Raw genomic sequence first — 23499 nt, forward strand, 5'->3', positions numbered from 1 at the left:
TTTCACCACTGCAAATCTCCACCATTAAATTGTTTCATCAGCATCCTAAATTCTGAGTTCAGTCCACAAACTCCAAGTATGAAACTATTAAGAATCACCCTCTGTGCATTCCCCAAGTGGAGGTTTGATCAACCTCTCAAAGTTGCATATACATCTCCAATCCAATCCCTCGTCTCGCTGATTCTGACACTGTCTTTGTATTTCAAACTTAGTGTTTATTGAAGACTGCTCCACAGACAAAGAAACTTTCACAACTGCATCTGCCTTCTCATTCCCTGATACCAGCTCATGTGCTATTTCAGATAGAAATCCTGCACTGCATCCTACTACTGTATATAAGGATGGGTTCGTGCTCTAGATTCAGAGCTTTTCCATCAAATCATTACTGGATTGATTCAGATTATTATAAGATGGTTTCAGTGTTTATGCCTTGCCTAGCCAGGGATTTCAATATTCTGGCAATATCGTGTAGGTCCTATGTGGTGAAGACAATATGATATACATTATTACTTTGCTGTTTCCCCAGTACAATATTAAAGTGTTAAACATAGCTGCGCCAGACTTTCAATTCCAAGGGTCTTTAAAACTGTCAAGCCCAACATTTCAAGAATGTGAATTATAAAAACAGGAATCAAATTTATTTGAGTGAAACTAACCAAAGGTTTTATATTTTGGACAAATTTGCTTTGCAAGGCCAAATCGTTAAAGGCTTACCATTTACTTGCATTCACACTTCACTGCCAGTAGATGGCACAAATTATCAAGACACAAACTTAGTGGGTCACAGCTGACAATGGTGCAGCCTGGAGTGAAGCACAAACCATACAGTGGTGTAATGTATCTGTACCATTAGCAAATGTGCCACAAATATTTATTATCAAAAATATTGTCACCATAAACACAGCTGTCTTACATGTGGCTGATCTTATAATTCTTTAACATAAAAACCTGCACATAAAAAGTTACCGTGAAAATAAAGGAAACTGAAGTTCTCAGTAGACTTTTCTTAAAGAAACAGCCAGCTCATGCCCTAGATCATCAGTGCCGTGGCACTCTGGCGTGCCGTCAGGCAAGGTCAGGTGTGCCGTGTGAAAAATCCTTTAAAAAATGTTTAATGTTCAAATGAATTTTTAAAAAAACTTGAACAAATCCCATTAACAAAAGCCAAAATAAATGTCATTAAAATGCATATCGCTTAATTAAAACCCCAAAAGAACATTTAGGCCTACTGTTGGCACGTCACATCAATGTGGAGAGGGGTCCAGGGTGTTTATTTTTTATGCTTTTGAGAGTGGTGTGCCATGAGATTCTGTAAATTTGGGAAGTGTGCCGCGGAGAGAAAAAGGTTAGGAAACACTGCCCTAGATTCAGGGCTTTTCAATCAAACCATTACTGTGCTGATTTGTGACCAATAACATGAATATCCTTGGGGGGTTACAATGCATATGCCATATGATGAATGGGAGAAGACCAGAGGGGTCTGGCAGGTTTGGGGGCAGTGTAGACCAGGAGCGACCAACAGGTGACATGAAGATTAGACCGGGCTGAATATAAAATTCCAAAACTATGCCTGAAGATAAATTGACAAGTACTATGATCAAACTGAGTATAAGACCAGTAGATGTGTCTGCATCAAATGAACAGAAATGAGCCAATTCAAAATAGTATTTCTCTGGCGTCCATCTTACATTACTTCTGTTAGAACCTACATTACAACAAAACAATTACTAAATAAATACAAATAGCAAAGATTTATCCGTCAAATGCGCTGCTTTTCTTGCAGAACTATAACATTAAACCATAGGCTAGATAGAATAAGTGCCGACAGCTTTGGTTTAAGGGTCTAGCCATGTACCTGGTAACATTCTGCAACGCTATACTGCCAGCTACACTGGTGTATAGTACACATTTACATTTAATAACCAAGTTTAACAGAAAGCAACACACTTCTGTTCAGACTTTGCAATCGATAAACCAGTTTGCACTTTGTAACATTCGCGTGTCAGCCGTTTTACCGCCACATTTGGATTGGTTGTCGTAAATTGCTAGACGGGAAGAGTTCGTAAGTTCGCAAATACTGTGTTGGCTAGTTCAGGACGCTCCACCTCCGTACCGTGCAACCGCGATTAGACAAGATCTGAATGTACATAAGCATTTAGCATTGAAATGCCATGTGGTAGGTGGCACAACAGTCAAGAGAACTTGATTTAGCAAAATAAATCTTGAAGTGAATCCACACAGAAGCAAATTTTGTAAGAGCGGCTTACTCTGAACTGCAACAATGTCTGCCCAAATCATCAGCGGAAAAGAAGTTTCTGCGTGAGTTCACGTTATTTTTTTATGTGTAGTTGCTGCTCATTTTGACGATCGCGTAGATTTTAACGTTAGCTAACCAACTAGCTGTGTTTTAGCTTGCGAGAAACCAAGAGACCATGTAGCCGACGTCAAATATTGCGGTTGGAGTTCCACGTGCTGAAAGTGGCTCGCTAACGTTAGCAACATTGTACTTGGGATTAGAAGCAATTGATTATTATTAATAATAATATGGATATTATACAGTTGTAAAGCTGGTTGTAGCATAACATGTAACCAGTGACTCTCTGAATTGCAGTTAGAAGTCACTGTTGTGACTTTCAAACTATAGCAGCCATGTGCTGTGGAACTTCGAACTTGCGACCGGAGACTGTAAAAAATAGGTTGCGACTGAGTTTCGTTTCGCTAACGTTGGCTATCTGCAGTTAAGTGGTTATGTGCAACGATACTGCTACGGGTTATTATTTGTATATTTTGTGGATGTAGTTACAGCCGGCTAGTTCGCCAGTTGTTTTTCGATTAGCAGTGGCTACCTCAGAAGTCACGGCCAGATGAACGGAGCTAGCTATCGTAATTATGCATGCTACTAAGCCCATTGCTGTGGATTGCCCAGGGTGAGCCACAGTCTGCATTGCTCGGGCATAGCCACAGTCTGTGCATCTTAGCGTTAGTTTGCTGACAATAGCTGCCTTTAACGCTCTAGTGGGATTTATTGCACATGTGAAACGAGAGGTTGTTGGCTAGTTAGCAAATGAATGGACTATTGGTCATTGCATCTTATGGACAGCGACCTTTTGTAAATGACGCTGGAACACGATAACTGTTCTCGTACAATAGTAAGAAAATGAAGCTGGAGAATTTCTATTCGGCTCAGTACGTTTATTTAAACACTTGCCATCAAATAACTTTCACTTCTCTTCAAAGTGAAATAACATTAAGTTAAATCTGTGGAATACCTTCGACGTCGCAGGCCTTCCTTGCAATTCGATTCATTTAGTAGGCTGTATTCATGTCCTGTCCTTTTTGTGAAAAACTGATACGTGTCACATGACTAAGCAGTGTGCTTTTCATTTTGTCCTTGCCACCAGCAATTAGTTACTGATCTAACAAAGGGTGGTCTTTCAAACCCATTCTCCTCCATTCACAGTGAGCCTTTTAGTTTCCCGTCCCAAATCACATTGACTGAGGCAATTCATGAATCGTGGAGGCAATGGGGTCTGACAGTTCACTGCATGTATGTATTGCATATATGTGGTTGTGTGTCTGCCAACGTACTTTACAGATGTTTTTGTTCAGGTCACTTATCATTGTGGGTATGTCCGTTATCATTAAGCAGTCATGTAACAGATTTACAATTAAGCCAAATTGTTGCCTGGCCTGTGTCTTATTTGTGACCCTGTGGTCTTGATCAGAGCACAAAGGTTGCTCTTCTCTCCTTTATCAGATCAGAGCAGTACTGACTGGATAAAGGGAATATTGTAAATCCTGGTGAAGTGCAGGCTGTTCACCAGTGCCATCTGTGTGGAACGCCAGATGCTCTAGTCTATTCTGTTTGTCTGGAATGAATGTATACACACAACCTAAGCTTTCCATTGCAAAATATAATGTAATTATGTCTGTTTTGGGTTGTGATTGGGATCCTTGTTCTAGACGCTAAGCTGTACAGTGCACAAAGGTCCCGTTAGATTATGAAATGCATGTTCCTTTGATTTTTTTTTCTGTGACAAAGTAGATCCTATCATCTGTTGCTGCCATTTACCCATGATTATGAATACCAGACTCTTTCCGCATTTAAAATGAATGTTACCGCATTTAAAAGGAATGAAAAGGATAGAAATAAATTCTTCCCTCTCCATGAAGCTTGTTTGTCTTTGTACTTAACTGTCCTTCAAACCTTAATGTTGAATTCACTGCTGGTAAAGCCATTATTTTTCTGTCCTATATATTAAGCACGTATGCCACACACTGTCAATTCTGTGCTAATGAGTTGTCACCACCAGGAGAGATTTTCTTTGTCCCCATTGATGTGAAACATTGTGAGCAAAGTAAGCGAGATGTGATCTGACTTTTAAAAGCTGTCATCAGCACAGCCGAGGAGACATGAAAGGGTGGTTCTTCTGCAGCAGGCGGCAAAGCGCTCTGGCCTCGCACCAAACCAGCTCACTGGATTGTGTCCTCGTGTGTCCAAAAAAAGATCCTTCACTCCCATCAGTCATGCATTTTGATTGGCCCACTTGGGCCTTGCCTGTGTTTTGATTGGCCCTCTTGGGCCTTGCCCATAGTCAGCCCTATTCCTTGGTCGCTGTTTAACCGTTGTCTGCCACAGCTCTGTCTGACTCCTTAGCTGCAGGATCTGCTCCCATAGCCTTGACAGTACGCCACAGGCATGCCGTGGGCAAGCATGAGGCGGCCCTGCTCGGAGTGGTGACACTGGAGTCCTCAGCCTGCTGACACTTAACACATACAGACATGGCATGATCATCTGAGGTGCCCATTCCCTTGCTATGCTGTGTGTTGCTTTGTGTTATCCCCTCCACACTACAGAGAACTGTCCATTCTGGCAGCACCATGATATTTAGACAAATGCAGGGATGCAGGATATGAGGGCATTGGCTGCAGTGCTCGGAGGAACCCAGATGTCTCCGTACAAGACGGTCATAACGGTTATGTCCCTTGGGCGACGGCTTCTCTGGGCCTGCTGGACTGACTGGGGTGTCCTGTCGTTACCAGGCTGGTGAGAGAGCAACTAAAGAAGGATGTGGAGCAGATGAAGAGCCAGTTGCCAGATTTTCACCCGGGCCTTGTGGTATTACAGGTTTGTGAGAGGTTCTTTCCAGTTACACACCTAATCTCTTTGATACTGTGCTCTTGACTACCCCTCACTCTTCCTTTCTTTTTTCCTTACTTGCTGCCTCAGGCTGATGTCAGGTAAAGCTTCATTTTATATTAGTGACCTTCCCCCACTAGTTTAAGGTTTGTTGTCTGGTGCTGCTTTGGAAAACACTCCATCCTTGAGCCCCTTAATGCCTGATATTTCTGCATTTTAATTCAGAGTTGCTGTACCAAGGCAGTCGAATAAATAGACTGATTCATTGTTAGTGTTATGTGGTAACAATGGAAGCACGAGTGAATTCAATATCAATTCATTTTAACAGCTGCAGTTTCTATAGTTCTGTAGTTAGGTAATTTATTAGTATAAATGAGTCAGAAGAATGGCTGTAACAATTTGCTATTCATTATGTAATTTACACAGAAGGCAGTTTGAAATATCTTCTTTTTTTTTTAATTAGCCTTCTGTTGAATCAGGTTAACATGAATTGTACTGAAGTATATTGCCTGGAAACATATCGACTGCGAAAGGGGGTTGTTTTTAATGGAACTGGGATTCGGTCACATGTTAATTCATAATGCGGGAGTTCTGAATGGGGGAAACGGGCTAAGCTCAGAAATACGTGATATTGGATTGAAGTTAAGTCAGAATTCCGCCGCAGTTGTTATATTTAAGTAGAAACGGGCACTGCTTCTAGGTCAAATTTGTGTGGGTCCACGGTTTATTTAGGGGCTGTATGCCTCTTGAGTCATATCATTAAAGAGTGTCACGTTCTGCTTTCCAGGTGGGGGACCGAGATGACTCCAACCTCTACATCAGCATGAAGCTGAAAGCTGCAGCTGAGGTGAAGAGGGGGAAACAGACACACGGTTGATGAAATTGGTCTCTTCAGGGGGTTGCGCTTTTAATGGTGTCACAGTGTTAACACTCTGGCTGTATTACATCTAGAGGAATTGTCCGTTGCACGTAACTTAACACTGTCCTTGTTCTTCAAGATTGGGATCAATGCCCGACATTTGAGGCTGCCAAAGACTGCAACAGAGGACGATGTGAGTACCTTCCACGGGCGCCATTCTGCTGAAATTCTTTCAAATTTTTGATGTGCATTGACTTATTTGTTTAGAAAAAGCAGCTAAATGGCTTCCAGTTTTACATATTTCATTATGGCATTTAGCAGACACTCCTATCTGGGGAAACTTGCTCAGATGACTTTTTTCCCCATCCATTTATACTGCTGGATATCTGTACTGAGGCGATTCAGTAGCTGAATAGTAAACAGGAGCACCGGAGCATAAGCCCAGTTTCCTAATCATTATACTGCACTGTGCACCCAGCCTCCCCCGCAAGTATGTTGACCGTACATTCAGATATTTACTTGAGCAGTTTGCCTTGGATGGGGGTTTTCAACTAGTTTTGATCCAGGGACCCCCCCCCCCCTCTCCCACCCAGGCTCATAGTCATCCTATCCTCATAGTCATTCAGGTTGTCATTATTAATGAGAATTTATTCTCAATTGAACATCCTGGTTAAATAAAGGTCCAAAAATAATTTAATAATAAAAGGGTAAATGGATGTGCCATTTCAGTCTCTGTATGTATTCCAAAATGATGAATGGGAATTTCCTTGTTTTTACACAGTAATGAGTAGTAGAATAGTAGCCTATCATAGTTATATGTTGTAATCCTGATTACATCATTTATATAGGCTAATTAAAATATCAGTTAATAATGCCATTGCTTAAGCTAGCTGGCTGCATGCGGATCATCTTTGGCAGGCTGTTCTACTAGCAGCTTGTCTTCCTTTTATAGCTAGTCACCTAGACTCCTACACATGTTAACTAGATTTACTATTGTGTGACATATATTGCATTGTACCCTAAACCTGTCATGATGCTGCTTATGATGGCTAGGTGGTCTCTTAGCTAGCTATGAACAGTTGCAAATGAACTGTTAGGTGAATTGTATTGATTGTATTGTAGCTGCATTATATCCCCTGTTTGTGGTTTGTGGAGCTTAGGAGAGCATGTTGTAAATCACTCAAAATTGAAATTTTCAAAAAAAGCAGGGAAACACAGCAAAAGCTGCCTCCTGCCATCTGCTCACGTTGTTTATGTAAAAAAAACTTGTCCAGCATAGCAACAGTAACCAAGAGGGTGCATGGTTCTACTGGTGGATCAGTTGGGGCTTGGTATTCTCTAGTGTGCTGAAGATATTATGTGCCTGTTCCACTCTGTGATCTCCCCCTCTCACTCTCTTCCTCCCTCAGGTCCTGCGCAGTATCACGGAGGTCAACGAGAACACTGCTTTCCATGGCCTGATAGTCCAGCTGCCCCTGGACTCCATCCACAGCATTGACACCGAGAAGGTCACCAACGCTGTGGCACCAGAGAAGGATGTTGACGGGTGAGACCCTGTTCCCCAAAACAATGCTATGAAAATGTGATTTTCAGCCTCTCCAGAGAAAGCAGAGGGTTCTCTGCCAGGCCTTATTGCGTGTAATATTCTACTGGCTCTCATGAGCTGAGCTCAGTTTACTTATGGAGGCTCTGGCCAGATGGCCAAAGCTGTGCTCTTTGGATGGTAAGCTCAATAGTTCAAACACCACTGTTTGCAGGCACTCTGGGGCCTTGCATCTGTTTTATGCCCAGGAAATCATTATTTAGCATATGCGGTTTTGTTGCTTTCCTTTCCAGTAGAGCATATGTTGTATTACGGATTGGGCACAAGGACAGATTTCATTAAGCAATGCTGGAGAGCAGCACTGACTTTCAATGTAGTGGCGCACCCTAAAGTCTGGTATCGAAGCTGACTGTGCCAGTCCTGGCTGGCCAGTAGCACTGTTGGTCTGCGCATGATTGGCCGTAGTGTCACTCGGGGGTGGGCCTCAGCCACTGTCGTCGTCTCATTGAGCAAGTGCAACTTCCCGTTTGGGTGCCTGCAGACCGTCTGCATCGGCTGCGCATGCATTGACTGCGCAGCCCAGCTAGTGACCTGCAGAGTGAAAGGAATAAATAGCCAGCAGAGTTTTGGAGTCTTTGGGAGATAGGTGCTATTAGATGAACAGCAGCCAATCAGCCATATTGAGGTCATCTGATGTTTTTATTTTTTCTGTGTGTGTATGTGTGTGTTATTGTTTGTGTGTTTGTGCGTGCGTTGTGTGTGTGCGCGTTCCCAGTCTGACCAGTATAAACGCGGGGAAGCTCTCTCGCGGGGACATGGGCGACTGCTTCATCCCTTGCACTCCCAACGGCTGCATGGAGCTCATCAGACAGACAGGTGGGCGCCGCATGAAATCCATTCATTACGGGGAAGGCAATGCGCTGGCATCGGTGTCTGTGCTGCGTCTGGGATCAGTGCCTGTGTCTGTTTTTTTGGCTTTCTCAGCCATTGCAGCACAAGGTCACTTTCTTATCGTCGTGCGTCTGCTGGAGGGCAATGTGTGGTGTGTGTGTTCTGATGCATGAATAATGTTAAGTAATGAAATGAAACTCAGCACACGCAGTGAAAGCACGAAGCTTAGACTGAGGCATCCGCGAAAGGCAGGCAGAAGGGAAGTGGTCAAAGATCTCAGCGCTGGGGAATTTGAGTCATTCGTTGTCCGTGTGGTCTGCGTAGGCGTGTCCGTGGCGGGGAAGAACGCCGTGGTGATCGGGCGCAGCAAGATCGTGGGCGCGCCCATGCACGACCTCCTCCTGTGGAGCCATGCCACCGTGACCACCTGCCACTCCAGAACCGCCGACCTCGCTGCCGAAGTAAGAGACTCGCTCCCGGCCTGCAACTTGCACAAAGAGACACCATAGAACCAGCAAGTGACACAAAGAGCCTCCCACAGAAACATCTTCCCACAAAGAGGCACCAAAACGCCTTTAACTATAGAAATAGCAAGCGCTCAGTTCTGGTTCTGGCGATAGCTGAGCTAGCCTGTGAGGATGTCATTTGGCCTGATGTTGTTTGGTTCTTAACTCCTGTCCCCCCTGAAAGTTCTTCACTGCCCCAGTGTGGTCTGCAGTTGAACAGTGCTGCCTCCTCCTCCTCCCCAGGTGGGCAGGGCAGACATCTTGGTCGTTGGGGCTGGGAAGCCGGAAATGGTGAAGGGAGAGTGGATAAAGAAGGGAGCGGTGGTCATCGACTGCGGCATCAATCACATCCCAGGTAGGTGCCCTCTCAAAATGCTGGGTCAAGAATTACAATTGGTTATTTAGATTGTGAGGTCGTTCATCTGTAGCGTGTCCATTGGATCAGAGTTGAGGCTTTGTCTGAGGGTGCCCTCTGTCTCTGTGTCTCCCAGACAGCACCAAGCAGAGCGGGAAGCGCGTGGTGGGAGACGTGCACTACTCCTCTGCCAAAGAGCGGGCGGGGTTCATCACCCCCGTCCCAGGGGGCGTGGGCCCAATGACTGTCGCCATGCTCATGCAGGTATGCAGCCACTCGCAATCGGGGGATTGGGTAGGCACCAGCCAATCACAAAGGGTTAGCCGATCACATCTGGTCATATTAAAGATCCATTCAGAGAGGAGTTGTGCCATGAATTAGTCATGAAGATTTCCAATCAGAATAAGTGCTTTGACAGTTTTGTTTGAAACTCCAGTGCCCCCTCTTCTTTAGTTTAGGATTATGATTTTTGCAGGCCATTTGAATATGAAACTTTTGCTGTTCATTATAAAAAACGATAGCAGGCAAGGATTTTCTTGCATGCTTGTCCTGCTAAAGCCCTAGTTGTTGGGACAGTGATGAGTCTCCCTGATGTGCCAGGGTCAACTGTGGCTGGAAGTCTTGCAGAGTTATGCAGACAGGGAGGGCTACGGTTGGCTGGGTATTCCCTGCATCACTGCGCAAGAGAACCTGAGCCAGCAGCTTCTCTTCAGCGGCTGCATAAGTGCCCTGGTCATCCAGCACGACGGCTGCTCCGCTCAGCTGGTGGACTGCAGAGCCAGGAGAAGCACACGCTGGCTCCATGCATTTTTAAGGAGAGCACATGCTAGTGTGAATTCACAGGACTTTGTGGCAATGGGATGGGTCTATAAATATGAATTGACTTTCCAAATTCCAAAAAAGATCTGACGATACTAGTGTTTTCTACTTGGCAAAGATGGCTGTACTATATGGGAAACCAAATGATAAAACGGGAATTTTCTTTTTCTCTTGTTTAAATGCAGCAGTTCTCCGCATTCAGCACGGCATGGTCACACAGTCTGCAGAAATTAAACCGTAATTGCTTGTCGTTCAACCGTGGTTCTTTATTCCAAGTGTGATTGTTTTCTCAGAATACGGTGCAGAGTGCCAAGCGCTTCCTTCAAAAGCACCAGCCGGGAAAGTGGAGCATGTCCTATACCAAGCTGAACCTGCAGAAACCTGTGCCAAGGTGGGTCTCACGCAGAGGGCATTTCTATTCAGCCGGTAACATTCCCCGCGGCTGATGATAAATAATGTACGCTGTCGATTGGACAGGAAGGTTCGGCTGTGCTCGTGTTTTTTCTGAGGAATGGGGAAGTGCCGTCCTCAGGAGCTTGGTGACATTTGCCGCTCTTGTTTCTGCTTGTTAATAAATCATGGCGTGACCCCCGCCACTCACAGCGACATTGTGATCTCCCGCTCCTGCGCACCCAAGCCCGTCGACCGCCTGGCCAGGGAGATCGGTCTGCTCTCCGACGAGGTGGAGCTGTATGGGAAAACCAAGGCCAAGGTCCAGCTGCAGACCATCAAGCGCCTGCAGGCGCAGCCTGATGGGAAATATGTGGTCGTCACAGGGTGAGACCCCTCTCTTTCTGTCTCTCACTCACTCATTAACTCCGTTCATGCTGCGATTAGGGGAACAGCGCATGACTTCCTTCATCGCATAGAACCTTTGATTCAGAGCAGCAGAGAGGAGAGTAGTGAGTCGCTATGGTTTCACATGACAGTTCTAACGCTGCTTTGGCACTGCTGCTGTAATCTCTTCTTGACCAATCAATGTCCTTTGTCTCCCTCCAGCATCACGCCCACCCCTCTGGGGGAGGGGAAGAGCACCACCACAGTGGGGCTAGTGCAGGCGCTGGGGGCACATCTAAAACTCAACGTCTTCGCCTGCGTTCGCCAGCCCTCCCAGGGCCCCACCTTCGGGATCAAAGGTCATTGTTATTGGTCAATAATACGCAATCTTTTTCTTAGTCTGTAATAAATGAAGGATGGCAGTTGATTTGTACCTTGATACTTTCAGGAAATGCATACGTTTTACGGTAAATTTTTTCAGTGATAATGAACTTGGAGATTTTCCACAGGTGGCGCTGCTGGAGGTGGATATTCCCAAGTCATCCCTATGGAAGAGGTATTGGATTGACCTTGTGATACATACATAGGCTCTGAAGGGGTTCATGAAGGGTGGCAGTGTATTGTGGTAGTTAAAGACCTGAGCTGTGCACCCAGAGGCAGATGAATTACCACATGGGCCACTGCTTCAGCTAATATCTAGTTTTTTAACAAATTGCATGTAAGAGTGAATAAATAGCTCCATCAGGTATGATCGTTCTCTATTATCTTTTATTGTGAAGCAACAAAAATTCCCATTTTGTTCTTGTTGAAAAAGGTCACCTCGACTGGAAATTTGATTTGTTATGTTCAAGTAAAAAGATAATAAAAGTAATGAAATTTATTTAAAGAAAAAATTCATGTTTTGGTGGCAGTCGTTTGTGAATTTGCAGTTTGCATTGTATTTCTTCCTACTGCGTGTCTGTTGTCCTACTGCGTATCATTCTGACTAAGCATGTTGAATACACTGGTGAAACAAAATGTTTTCTGCAATGCAGTCAGATGGCGCCAGTTCCAAATCTTCCCCCCTCTTGTCGATTCTAGTTCAACCTCCACCTCACCGGCGACATCCACGCCATCACTGCCGCTAACAACCTGGTGGCTGCCGCCATCGACGCCCGCATGTTCCATGAGTCCACGCAGTCCGACAAGGTGAGGACCAGATTCGCCGTTCTGCTCTGTCATCGTGCCCTTGTGACTGGAGACGCTGACCCGTTCATACTGTGTTACTGCTAGTTATTTGGTGTTTTCTTTATTTTTATTCAATGTACAGTGGCTCCAGCATGCATTGACATCAGCGGGCATGAGGTAGTAATCCAGCCTGTTCCCTGCTTGTCACTCTCTCTCTCAGGCTCTGTTCACCCGGCTGGTCCCCCTGAACGCTGGACAGAGGAAATTCTCACCCATCCAGCTCGACAGACTGAAGGTGAACACACTTCTTTCAATTCTTTTTTAGTCCCTCGCTTTCAGTGGTTTTCAACCCTTTGAACAATATGATCAGCATGTCTTAACTGTTGGGTGGTAACAGGGGCAACAACAAACAAAAAATTGGCACACAAAAAAAAATTTCCCATTAAAACTCCTATCAAGATTGTAAATCATAATAAAGATATTCTATCGCACAGTAATAAAATTTTAATTACTCAATACGTATTTTTGTACACATAATCTGCAGATTCTTTTTATTTTTTACACAAGGTGATTTGTGCCACGCAGTGTTGCAGCTTTGCCACAGTTAACATCTGGGCCAAAGTTTGAGAAACCTTTTTGGTATAAGCTCCTGTTTTTAATTATAATATTGATTAGTACTAAGAGCTTCATTAATAAGTGTTTGTACACCTCATTTTTTAAATACAGGATCTGTCGAGCAATATGTACATGCCTTAACGTCTGTGATCTCTTATCTTCTCTTCATCTGGCCCCAGTACTAGCCAGTCATTAATCAGAGTTTTGCAAAACCAATCTCCAGAGTCTGTAGAGACTGGTGACACTCCAAATGCATGAAGAGATAAGACGTTTCATTGGCTAGCGCTGAGTGTTTTCCTTTGTTCTCTGTGCAGAGGCTGGGCATTGAGAAATCTGACCCCTCTACCCTGACAGAGGAGGAGATAACTCGCTTTGTCCGGCTGGACATCGACCCAGACACCATCACCTGGCAGAGAGGTACCGGACCAAAGCGTGCGTGCGTGCGTGCGTGCATGTGTGTGTGTGTGCGTGCGCGTGCATGTGTGTGTACACACCATAAAACAGGTTGATTAAATATGAGATCAATCAGAAAATCATTCTTTATATTTGTATAATTCCATTTACTAATAAGTTGTCACATAGTACATGAAAATTGATCTTTTCTGGAGAAAATCTAAAGCCAGAAGCCAGAAAAAGATCTTGGGATGGCCAGCTGGGATGTTTATTAAGACTTTAAATTAGGAGTTATTCAAGGATTTGAGACTGCTGAAGATCTTGAGCCTCTTGTGGCTAACGAAGCCACTAGAAGAACATTCTACAGTAGCCTTAGTGCAGGGATAGGCTGGGACTCTTCACTCCAGGACTTTGGTATCGAGTGGATTTGGAGCAAAGTGGGAGACAAGTGCAGAATCAAAAGAGCTAAATCTATGCCATCTTCACTAATTTATCTATCAGTCCTGTATACTTTTGTATTGTCCTCAGTTTAGGCTGGTCAGTGGACGTAGTGTCCTTATGCTAACTGCAGCATGATATACTATTAAAGTCTTGGCAGTCCAATGCTAATAGCGCCTGTAAACACAGCAATAACTAGTCTAGACACTTCTGCCAGTGGTTTATGGTTATACAGTTGTGCTTTTATTGCAGTAATGGACACCAATGACCGGTTCCTCAGGAAGATCACAGTCGGCCAGTCTGCTACAGAAAAGGGATTCACAAGGACGGTAGTTAAACGAGCTCGGAAACGTGAACTTTGGCACACTACAGGCAGTGTTAGATAATACGCAATACTGATAAGAAAAATCAAACAATCCAGTTACAGTGGCCTACATTACGTGTCACCTTCAGAATCATGAAACGATAGACGTTATTGTGCAGCCAATTTCTCACTGACAGTGAAGAGATGTAGCAGTGCCTTTGATGCTGTACGGTTTAACTCTAAGCCAGCAACATGAGTGGCAGCTGTGACTTGGGTCAAATTGTGCACTGTGCTCCCCCCAGACGCAGTTCGACATCTCGGTGGCAAGCGAGATAATGGCCGTGCTGGCCCTGACCAGCGGCCTGGAGGACATGCGGCAGCGGCTGGCCAAGATGGTGGTGGGCAGCAGCCGGAGCGGGGAACCTGTCACCACTGGGGACCTGGTGAGTGGCCACGTGCTCTCTGTGCAGTCCAGCGTTATCCTGTGCCTCGCCCCTAGCCAGCTGTGTGCTCTGGCAGTATATGATACTGTATGCTAACCGGAACAGTCTGTCTTAGTTCTTAGTTGTTTAGATAACTTTGCTACTTGCTGTATTGTAAGTGAGTGCAACATTGTTGAAACATTTTGCAGGTCAGAACAGCTTGTAAAGAGCAGCAATAAATATAGGGGAGGCATTGGAATGTCAAGGCCGTGTTGCATTCCGATGCTGATGTTGAGGATTGTGTGATTACATTTTGGATGGCGTGGAGGCTGGGGGGTGTCGGTCTGTCCTTTGTGCTTCAAAGGCACCAATCCTGTGCCCCCTACAGGGTGTGTGCGGGGCACTGACGGTGCTGATGAAGGACGCCATCAAGCCTAACCTGATGCAGACTCTGGAGGTGGGTAGAACAGGCAGCAATGGTGTCCAACAATGTCCAGCTTCACATGCCCTGCCTGCTCGCTGTCAGGGACTGTCTTCAGAGGCTGGCACTCTACCTGAGGGTGTAACCAGGTGCAAAGGAGCATGGGAGTGAAGGTGTCAGGGGATAGTGATTGCTATTGTGTCACATAGATCACACTTGCCAATTATTTTAGATTTCTTTAAGGCTGTTTGGGTTGCTCTGCAGTATTTTCATACAAAGAAATCCACCCACAAACTCACTCATAACTGTTGGTAGGCTTTTACACAATGTGCCTTTATCACAAAGATGGTCTTCCCTGTGTGGTTCCTCTATTCATCCTCTCCCTATTCTGTAGGACCAGCATGGATGTGCTTAATGGCCTGTTCTCTTCATTGTGTTTTCTATGTTTTTATGTTCTTCACATTTGTGGTTTGGTATTACAGTACCTATGTTGTAAACAGGAGAGGTTGCTAATGGCCATGTTAAATGAAGCTTCATGTTGGATATTGTAACAGGTCTGCTAATTAACCGTTGTTTCAACGTGTAAAAATCACAGTCAGTCTGTTGTGGGATTCACCGGTGGGGTTTGTATGAAATGGGAAAGAATGGGGCCTGTTGATATGCGGCTGTGTTTGTGCAGTGTGAGACGTCTGTCTGCTGCTTAACCTCCGAGGGCTCTCCTCTCTCCAGGGAACGCCCGTGTTCGTCCACGCAGGTCCGTTTGCCAACATCGCTCACGGCAACTCCTCAATCCTGGCCGATAAAATCGCCTTGAAGCTGGTGGGCCCTGAAGGATTTGTTGGTGAGTCGGTCCGATTGTTCATCCTGCCGCCTGTTTTACTTCATTCGAGTGACACGTAAGTAGTATTAATGTACCTGCTGGGGTAAATGCACGAGTATGACATTCGTAATTGCACACTGAAGTGCTGTAGTATTCCCATTAGCCCCCGAGCAGTGCCCTGAGCCCAGGTACACGTTCCCTTTCCGGGTGTTTCCCTGCTGATTGCTCCCGTCTCACAGTGACCGAGGCTGGCTTCGGCGCGGACATTGGCATGGAGAAGTTCTTCAACATCAAGTGCCGGTACTCGGGCCTGCGGCCGCACGTGGTGGTGCTGGTGGCCACGGTCCGGGCCCTGAAGATGCACGGAGGCGGGCCCACGGTCAGTGATCGCAGGGGAAAGGTCCTCAGAGGACTTTGGCCCTACAAAGCGTCTGTGATGTCTATATGAATACTAAACTAGCCCACAACACTATTTTATTACGTGGCACATAATCCAAGATGTGCATTCATTATATTTATTATTGTAAAACATTTGGAATTGTAGATTTTGTTTGGACTTAAGACTTCGCCTTTAAAGGTAGCAAATGTACACAACCTGGAATAACTTCTAGTTTATACAAACAGAAGATCCTTTTTTTGTTTCATTCAGTGTCTTTATACATCTTCTACTTTGTGTCTACTTGAATACAAATGCAGTCCTTAGAATATGCTAATCTCCTTGGTAATACTACTTTGTGGAAGTTGTTCAGAAACACCTCATTAATTTTCTGCCCTGCAGTGTGTATCCATGTTATGTGTTCCTTCTGAGAATTGTGCGTTTGGCTCTGAGAAAATGAGGGCTTATTGGGTTCAGTGAGGGTGTGACGATTCTTCTGCCGCTTTGCTAATTTCGATGCAGCCGGTGTCTGTTACTTACCAGTGGTGTCTGCTGTTTCATTGCAGGTCACTGCGGGGCTGCCACTACCTAAGGAGTACACAGAGGAGGTAATTTGCCCTCCGTGCCCAAGGACAAGGGCCTGTCTTGTTGAAAATCTTGTGTTGCCCAGTAAAATAGTTCATCCTGAAGAAATGCTATCTCAGTAGACATGTTTTATAGCTGTTCAGTGTCAGTAGCATCCACTTTACCGGGTACTCACTTTGCCCTCAAACTATGGACTTGGTCTTGAATTACTTGATGGACTCGAAGCCCATCAAGTGTTTAGAATGATGCAGTGCCTGATCATCTGCCATATATTGATAGGGTTTACATACGTGCTGAAAAATGAGTCTGTTTGGCCTTTTAGATTGATACTGAGAGACAAGGAATCTACATTGATAATATTACTGTAGGTTGTACAATATTATTGCTGCCAAAGTTCAAGAATCTTTGCCATTGGACTTTCGTTGTTTGCAGTTTTCAGTATCTCCTCAGAAAGATGGGACCAACAGAAAATGTTTAACGTCATCTGGCCCCATTTACAAGTAGAAATGATGACACTCTCTTCACAGCCCTTATTGTATGGTTAAAAGAGTATTGTGCATGCTTCCTACCTATATGGCCACTCTGGTATGATAAACATTTAAACTGCTTTGCTTTTTGAGGGTCTTTAAGACCGTGTTTCTTAAACTATCGGTCGGGACCCAAAAATGTGTCGCTGGAGTGCATGAGATGAGTCCAGAATGACTCTGTAGTCCAGCAGGCTATGCTAGTATTTGTATTTGACGGGTCCCTGAAAGTTACTAAATTTACCATTTGAGTCTCGATACTAGAAAGTATTTCTAATTTGGGTTTAAGAACCAGTACTTTGAGAAATTAGTAAGATCTCACCACCTCTGTGTCTAAAGGCCATTTGAAGTCTTTAATTGTCTAGGTCTGGTGAGAGAAGACACAGCTGGTGAGCCAAACTGGCAAATCCAGCTAACTTATCTGTGTACTCTGACATTTGCAGTATCATTTTGTTGCAACATTATTTGCAATGCAATACAACATTGTTTCTGTAGTGTCCCCTGGTTACATCTTAAATCTTACCAGATTCCAAAGTTAATTGGCAAACAGTGTTACCGTTTTTGTAAAAAAAAAATCAGCCTCCAGCTTTCCTTTCTACTTTCTACATTTTCCTCAATATCCTCTTGTTCTGTCTGAGATTTTTGTTTCCTGAGTTTGCTCAGAAAACAACTCAGTTATTTGCTTTGATCTTTTGAACCAATGAGAGAGCTTCTCAGTAAGCACCATTATGCTCTTATAAACGCATTATTAGTGACATTATCTTTGCATGCTCACTCAGTGTTGTGAGTCCTCATTCATTGGTATAAACAGTCAGAATAAGCTCCTTGTGTTAGCTAGTGTTGTAGATAGCATCAGCAGTATTGAGAAAATGTTCAAAACATTCTGCTTCAAAATGGAACATTTCTACGGCTGTATCTGTACGCATATAAATTACAATTACAAAACCTTTATTGCAAAATGAGAGAATTGGTAAATGCTTGTCCTTTAAATAGACTTGGTTCTCCACAGAATAATATGAACACTCTGCCTTTGTAAATTCTCCCTGAATACCATTGGCCAACTCCAGACCTATGTCACTAATGTGGTTAAGCAATATCCTGCCTCTAGAGCACCAATATTGATCGCTTGTTGCACAAGTACAGCTCTATGTGAAATACATTAATTGGCATAATGGCTCCAGTCTGCCTGTTTGAAGGTATATTATTCACCGAATAATTTGAGAGTGGGAGGGGTTAAGGGTGGTCCACCGTGAAATGCTGTCATGGTAACGGTATCGTCACTCCTGTAGAACCTCGAACTGCTGGAGAAAGGCTGCAGTAACCTGAAGAAGCAGGTGGAGAATGCCAAGGCCTTTGGGGTTCCCGTAGTGGTGGCAGTGAACGCCTTCAAGTGAGTAACCATGACATGGACCCACCGTCCTGCCTGCTAACCATCCAAACCCTTTGTTTGTTCCATTTTTCTTCTTTTAGTGTCTTGATGTATTACATTGTGGGTATCCTCAGTCTTCATTAGGTCAGCTTTAAACTAGTTACACAGTCGGTCAAGGGTGCATTTTAGTTTGAGCTTCACAGGCTAGAAGGCAAAGGTTTTAATTGCGTTGAACTAGAATACAGTGTTTTGTTTGCTTTTGGTCCCAGTTTCCTATAGAACAACGGCAGTTTCCCTGTATTTGAAATCCCTTGATCTATTGCATATATTGGGCATGTCAAATTGACCCAGAGCTTTTTTTTTTTTGTCCGTGCCTGATGTGGCTTCAGAACAGACACGGATGCGGAGTTGGATCTAGTCTGCCGCTTAGCCAAGTCTGCGGGAGCCTTCGATGCAGTGCGCTGCTCTCACTGGGCTGAAGGGGGCGCTGGTGCAGTGGCCCTAGGGCAGGCCGTGCAGAAGGCAGCCAACGCCCCCAGTGATTTCAGGTTCCTCTACGATGTGGAGGTAAGGGCTGGCATGCCTTACAGTGCTTTGTTCATTTCAAACACAATGCCTGTGCTGTGCATTTATTTCAGATATGCAAAGCATCTGATTATCCCCAACCACTTTCTCACATTCAAGTAAAACCAGTCATTTTTGCACATTTATAATAAGACTGCAGCTCTTTTTTTTATTTTTTATTATAGTATCTCAGCATGTGCACTTTAAAGCACAAATTCCCCCTGTGCTTTGAATGTAAAACAGCATTAACAAAGCAACACGCACTATGCCCATGTTAATTCAAGCCCTGTGGCATTATTTGTTGCCAGTCATGTAGCATTTTACCTCAAAGGCAGAACGATTCCGGCACAGACCCCCAGAGTTGGCAGTTTGAAATAGCACATTTCCGCAGAGCACCACACCTGTCAGGCATGTGCCAGAGTTAATGCTGTCAGTGGGGAACAAGGGATTCGGAGGGACTGAGCCTGAAACGCAGCAACAGAATACGACAAACGGTGGTGGCCCCTGGAAACCTGAATTGAATAGATTTTTTCACATTGCAGGGCAGGTGTGGTTGTTTGGGAACCAGATTTGATACCCCTGTGTGTCAGACTTCAGCCCTGTGCACCATTGAATAGTGTGTTTTCTTAACCTGAATTGTTACAGGGAACATCCAGTTGTATAAATGGTTATTCTTATGTGCAGCATTGACTATTTGCATTTCCTTGTGTAAGGCTTCTTCAAAAAGATAAATAATACACATATTGTGTGTGTGTGTGTGTGTGTGTGTGTCGTAAAGCTACCCATTGTTGAGAAGATAAGGATCATAGCTCAGAAGATCTACGGTGCTGATGATGTAGAACTCCTACCTGAAGCCAAAAACAAGGTGGAACTCTACACCAAACAGGTGAGAGAGCAAATTATCATTTGGCTTCTGGGGGCAATGCGCTGGTCCCGTTAACCGGAAGTACCGCAGGAGATGTATGCATATCATATCCACCCGAGGAGCGTCTTTCCAGAAATCCTGGCATGTTTATAGTCTGATGGGCAACTCTTCAATTGAGAATGCAATGGAGGTTACAAAGGGAGACATTACATTTATGAGAAGTCTGTCAAAGAGAGACAAGTGAGAGAGCAACATGGGCAGGGGGAGGGGTGGGTAGTTTGTATGTACCAAGGTATTTGTGTGTCTGTCTATTTGACTGTGTGTATGTCTGCAGGTTGCATATCCTGTTAAATGGAAAAAGCAGACCATCTTAAGTTCAAATGCCAACCCGTACTGTAGAACTATAAAGGTTATTCTGTCAATTTACTCCTTGATGCTAAATGTGGATTTTATATTGATCAGGAAAAATACAGATGCCATTAGATGTGGCAAATGAAAGATCTGAATTGATTGTCTTTAGTCACTATCATATTTCATTCTTGGATTCTTGAAATAACCGTAATTGGCTCAATTCTCTTGTTTTTAGGGCTTTGGGAATTTGCCCATCTGCATGGCCAAGACTCATCTGTCCCTGTCCCATGACCCGGAGAAGAAAGGGGTGCCCACGGGGTTCGTTCTCCCCATCCGGGACATCCGTGCCAGTGTGGGCGCTGGATTCCTCTACCCGCTGGTTGGCACGGTGAGCACTGCACCTTCAACTTCCCAACAATTCAGGAAGTCATTGGCTGCTGACACACCATTACAGTGAAAAGCATCCCCCTTAGAGAAATGTGTGTACGCTTTTATCTTGTTGTGGTATATGCACATTCTTTTCCAATAAGGCGGCACTACATAAGTGGGAAATAGGAATAATAGCTGTTGTGTAGACTATCATCCTTCGTACTTATAGTTATAACTGTTGTGCATACTGCACATGCTGTGTAATTATGTTTTGAGAAAATGACACTTTGCAATTTAAGAAATTCCCCGAATCGGCAACACAGCCTGCCTTTAGAGTTTTCACCCCCCATTGATTATTTCTTATTTGCTGTGTTGCAAAGTCAAATCAGAATGTATTTAAATGGGATTTTTTTTCTATTTCTACATAAGTAACTTCATAATGTCAAAACTAAATAAAGCAGGGGTGTCCAACTCCAGTCCTGCAGTGTTTTTCTCTAATAATTTGTTCTCAAGGCCTTAACTTGGCTGCTAATTCAAAGGAAACCACAAATACTTGAAGACACTGCAACCTTCTAGGACTGGAATTTGACACAGCTGAAGTGAAGTATTAAGATCCCTTGAGAATTATATTTAAAAGGCCAAAGATGATGTAGTTATGTATTCACTCCTTTGTATTAACAGGTCACAAGGGTGTTACCATTTTTCTGTGACAGTCTTAAAAAGGATCCACAATCCAAAAATGGCCAGTAATAGCAGAATTTCAATTCCTAAGTCCAAAAGTGTATTTAGTGAAACCACCTTCAATCCCTGAACAGTAAAAACTTGCAGGATTTGACGTGCCTCAGGCCCTCTACAGATTAGCTTATGTCAGATAAATTGTTAAAAATAACATTGAGTTATTAAGACGTGTTGATTTAGTCGAGGCGGACGTGGTGATGCAGAATTGAGCAGGAAGGAGAACAGGTGTCTCACAGTGAGCTGAACCGTGATGGGAGACACGAATGAATCGGAGAAACCACTCCAAGGCTACTTTATAATTCCTTCCGTGTGGCACAGCACACACATGCACATCTTTCACAAAGCCTGGCGGATTTAGCCGGTTTGAAACATGTTTGGTTTTCTGTGCGGTGCAGATGAGCACAATGCCTGGCCTACCCACAAGGCCCTGCTTCTACGACATTGACCTGGACCCAGAGACCGAGCAGGTGAACGGCCTCTTCTAAGAGGATTGCTCTTGGTGTTCAGGTAAGGAAGCCGACACGTTTTGTGGGAAAGTGCGGACTGTAATTTTGCAGGCAGAGGTTCATGTTAAAATCAAAGTGAAATCCCAATGTTTGTTCCATATTCAGTTACTCCGTAATTTGAGTTTCATACTTCTAAGCACACTTATTATCACTATGAAAATTGTTTTGGTTTTTGCACTTTATTTTTTTCTCCATATGCACAGGAGGTGTAGCTTTTTAATTTGATACTAATGAGGAAGCTAGTATTGCAATGTACAAAGTACTTTATTGCATAGGACCGGCTTGCCTGACCTCTTTCTCCATTCCTCCCTCCCTCATTCCCTATCTCCTTTGTCTTTCATCTTGTTCAGGACCTGTATGCTGCATGGAGGAGATCAACAGCCTCCAAGAAATTCTAGTGAAATGTGATGGAATAATTTTCACTTTACAACTTGGACACCTTCCATGTCTCCTACCAATATTGTGATTCGATTTTTCCGGTGGATAACTGATGGAATTTGATGTGATTGCCTCTTTTCTACAGTAAACTGACTATTAAAATTGATCCTACAAAACACTGTCAAAGGAAACTTCAATTCTGTTTAGCCTTTCAGTTTAGAGAGTGATGTGTGAAGAATGCATGATCCTATCATGAAAGTTAATGTCTTCATCAGTGGTGGCACCACGTCCACTGAGGGTTGTTTTATTGTCTATCTCTGAAAGATAATTGTAGCGACCTTTTGGGTTGCTCCACATTATCTGCCTTGAACTCATGCCCGTCTGTCTTAGTTTTGCAAAGTATTTGCAATGGCCCATATCACAATAATAACGGCAGCCAAAATTAAACTTTTCTAATGGCATTTATCTCCAGACCATAGTGATAGTGACATTGTTCCCTTTCACGGTTTAAATTAAGACTTCCTGGTAGAATGTGCAGACGAGGTATTCATTTGCATTTGTCAGAGGGTAATGAAACATTCCATTGCTGCTAATGTCTTTGTTAGCCATAATAAAAAAAAACAAACGTTTCCCACAGTGGGAATATGTGCTTTGAGAAACTGGAGCATATGGTGTCTTGAGGAACCGTTCCTTCGAGATTTATGCGAAGAGCCACATATGCAGTATGAAAGGGAGTTGAACCATTGCTTTGAGTAATAATCAGTGAAATATGTTTTGGCATCCATATGCTCTTATCCTGACCAATTTACAGATTACCTTTTTTATGTGCAGTTCATGTATACAGCTGTATATTTTTACTGAAGCAGTTCAGTTCAAGTACTTGCTCAAGGGTACAACGGCAGAGCCTCAGCTGGAAATTAAACCCTCAACCTTTGAGTTGCAAGCTCAGTTCCCTAACCATTATACTTCACCACTGCCCACTGTACGCTTTGTCATTGCTTTGGACTGTATGTGCATTATTTGTATTGTTTCAGTAGTCTAATGATGAATGGCTTTGGGATAATTCAGAATTAAAGACCGATAAATTAACCTTTTTCCTTTTTAATCCTGTACTTGAGCAAGGTGCTGTGTTTGGATTTGAGTTGATTTTAAAGACAAGCTGGATGGTGGAGCAGCAGCTTGATCTGTTATAGAACTCTTAAGGCCATCGCTGCCACTGCAATCGACATTAGAGCTTGGTGTGATGGGAGAAGGTTTTATGGTACATCTGAGCCAGCCCTCTGAGATTTCTTGTCACAAAGCATTTAACGTGACGTCCTCAAACCAGATAACTAGGCCATAATGATTTTTTTAAACCATTAAATATTTATGCAGGCAAATGCTTTTTTAGAGAAGGCATCAAGC

General features: G+C 43.8%; 1 protein-coding gene across 2 annotated transcripts; it reads left to right on the forward strand.

The window, feature by feature from the left end:
- Window positions 1-2066: 2066 nt before the first annotated feature.
- On the forward strand, window positions 2067-23184 carry mthfd1b (methylenetetrahydrofolate dehydrogenase (NADP+ dependent) 1b). Of its 2 annotated transcripts, none has more exons than XM_035416072.1 (28): window positions 2067-2319; window positions 5044-5128; window positions 5928-5987; window positions 6139-6192; window positions 7409-7545; window positions 8318-8418; window positions 8758-8894; window positions 9183-9294; window positions 9431-9558; window positions 10407-10504; window positions 10717-10890; window positions 11113-11249; window positions 11400-11446; window positions 11971-12078; window positions 12278-12352; window positions 12987-13089; window positions 13756-13832; window positions 14110-14250; window positions 14618-14686; window positions 15380-15491; window positions 15710-15849; window positions 16413-16454; window positions 18245-18345; window positions 18714-18891; window positions 19667-19774; window positions 20340-20492; window positions 21607-21718; window positions 22068-23184. In XM_035416072.1, the coding sequence occupies exons 1-27, from the start codon at window positions 2282-2284 to the stop codon at window positions 21694-21696; spliced, it is 2805 nt and encodes a 934-aa protein (XP_035271963.1). In that variant the 5' UTR covers window positions 2067-2281; the 3' UTR covers window positions 21697-21718; window positions 22068-23184. The 2 variants fall into 2 exon arrangements, with proteins under 2 accessions (XP_035271963.1, XP_035272772.1); XM_035416881.1 differs by lacking the exon at window positions 2067-2319 and adding an exon at window positions 4660-4800.
- Window positions 23185-23499: the final 315 nt, after the last annotated feature.

The sequence above is a fragment of the Anguilla anguilla genome, chromosome 1 (genome assembly GCF_013347855.1).
Source record: "Anguilla anguilla isolate fAngAng1 chromosome 1, fAngAng1.pri, whole genome shotgun sequence".
In the NCBI taxonomy this organism is placed as follows: Eukaryota; Metazoa; Chordata; class Actinopteri; order Anguilliformes; family Anguillidae; genus Anguilla; species Anguilla anguilla.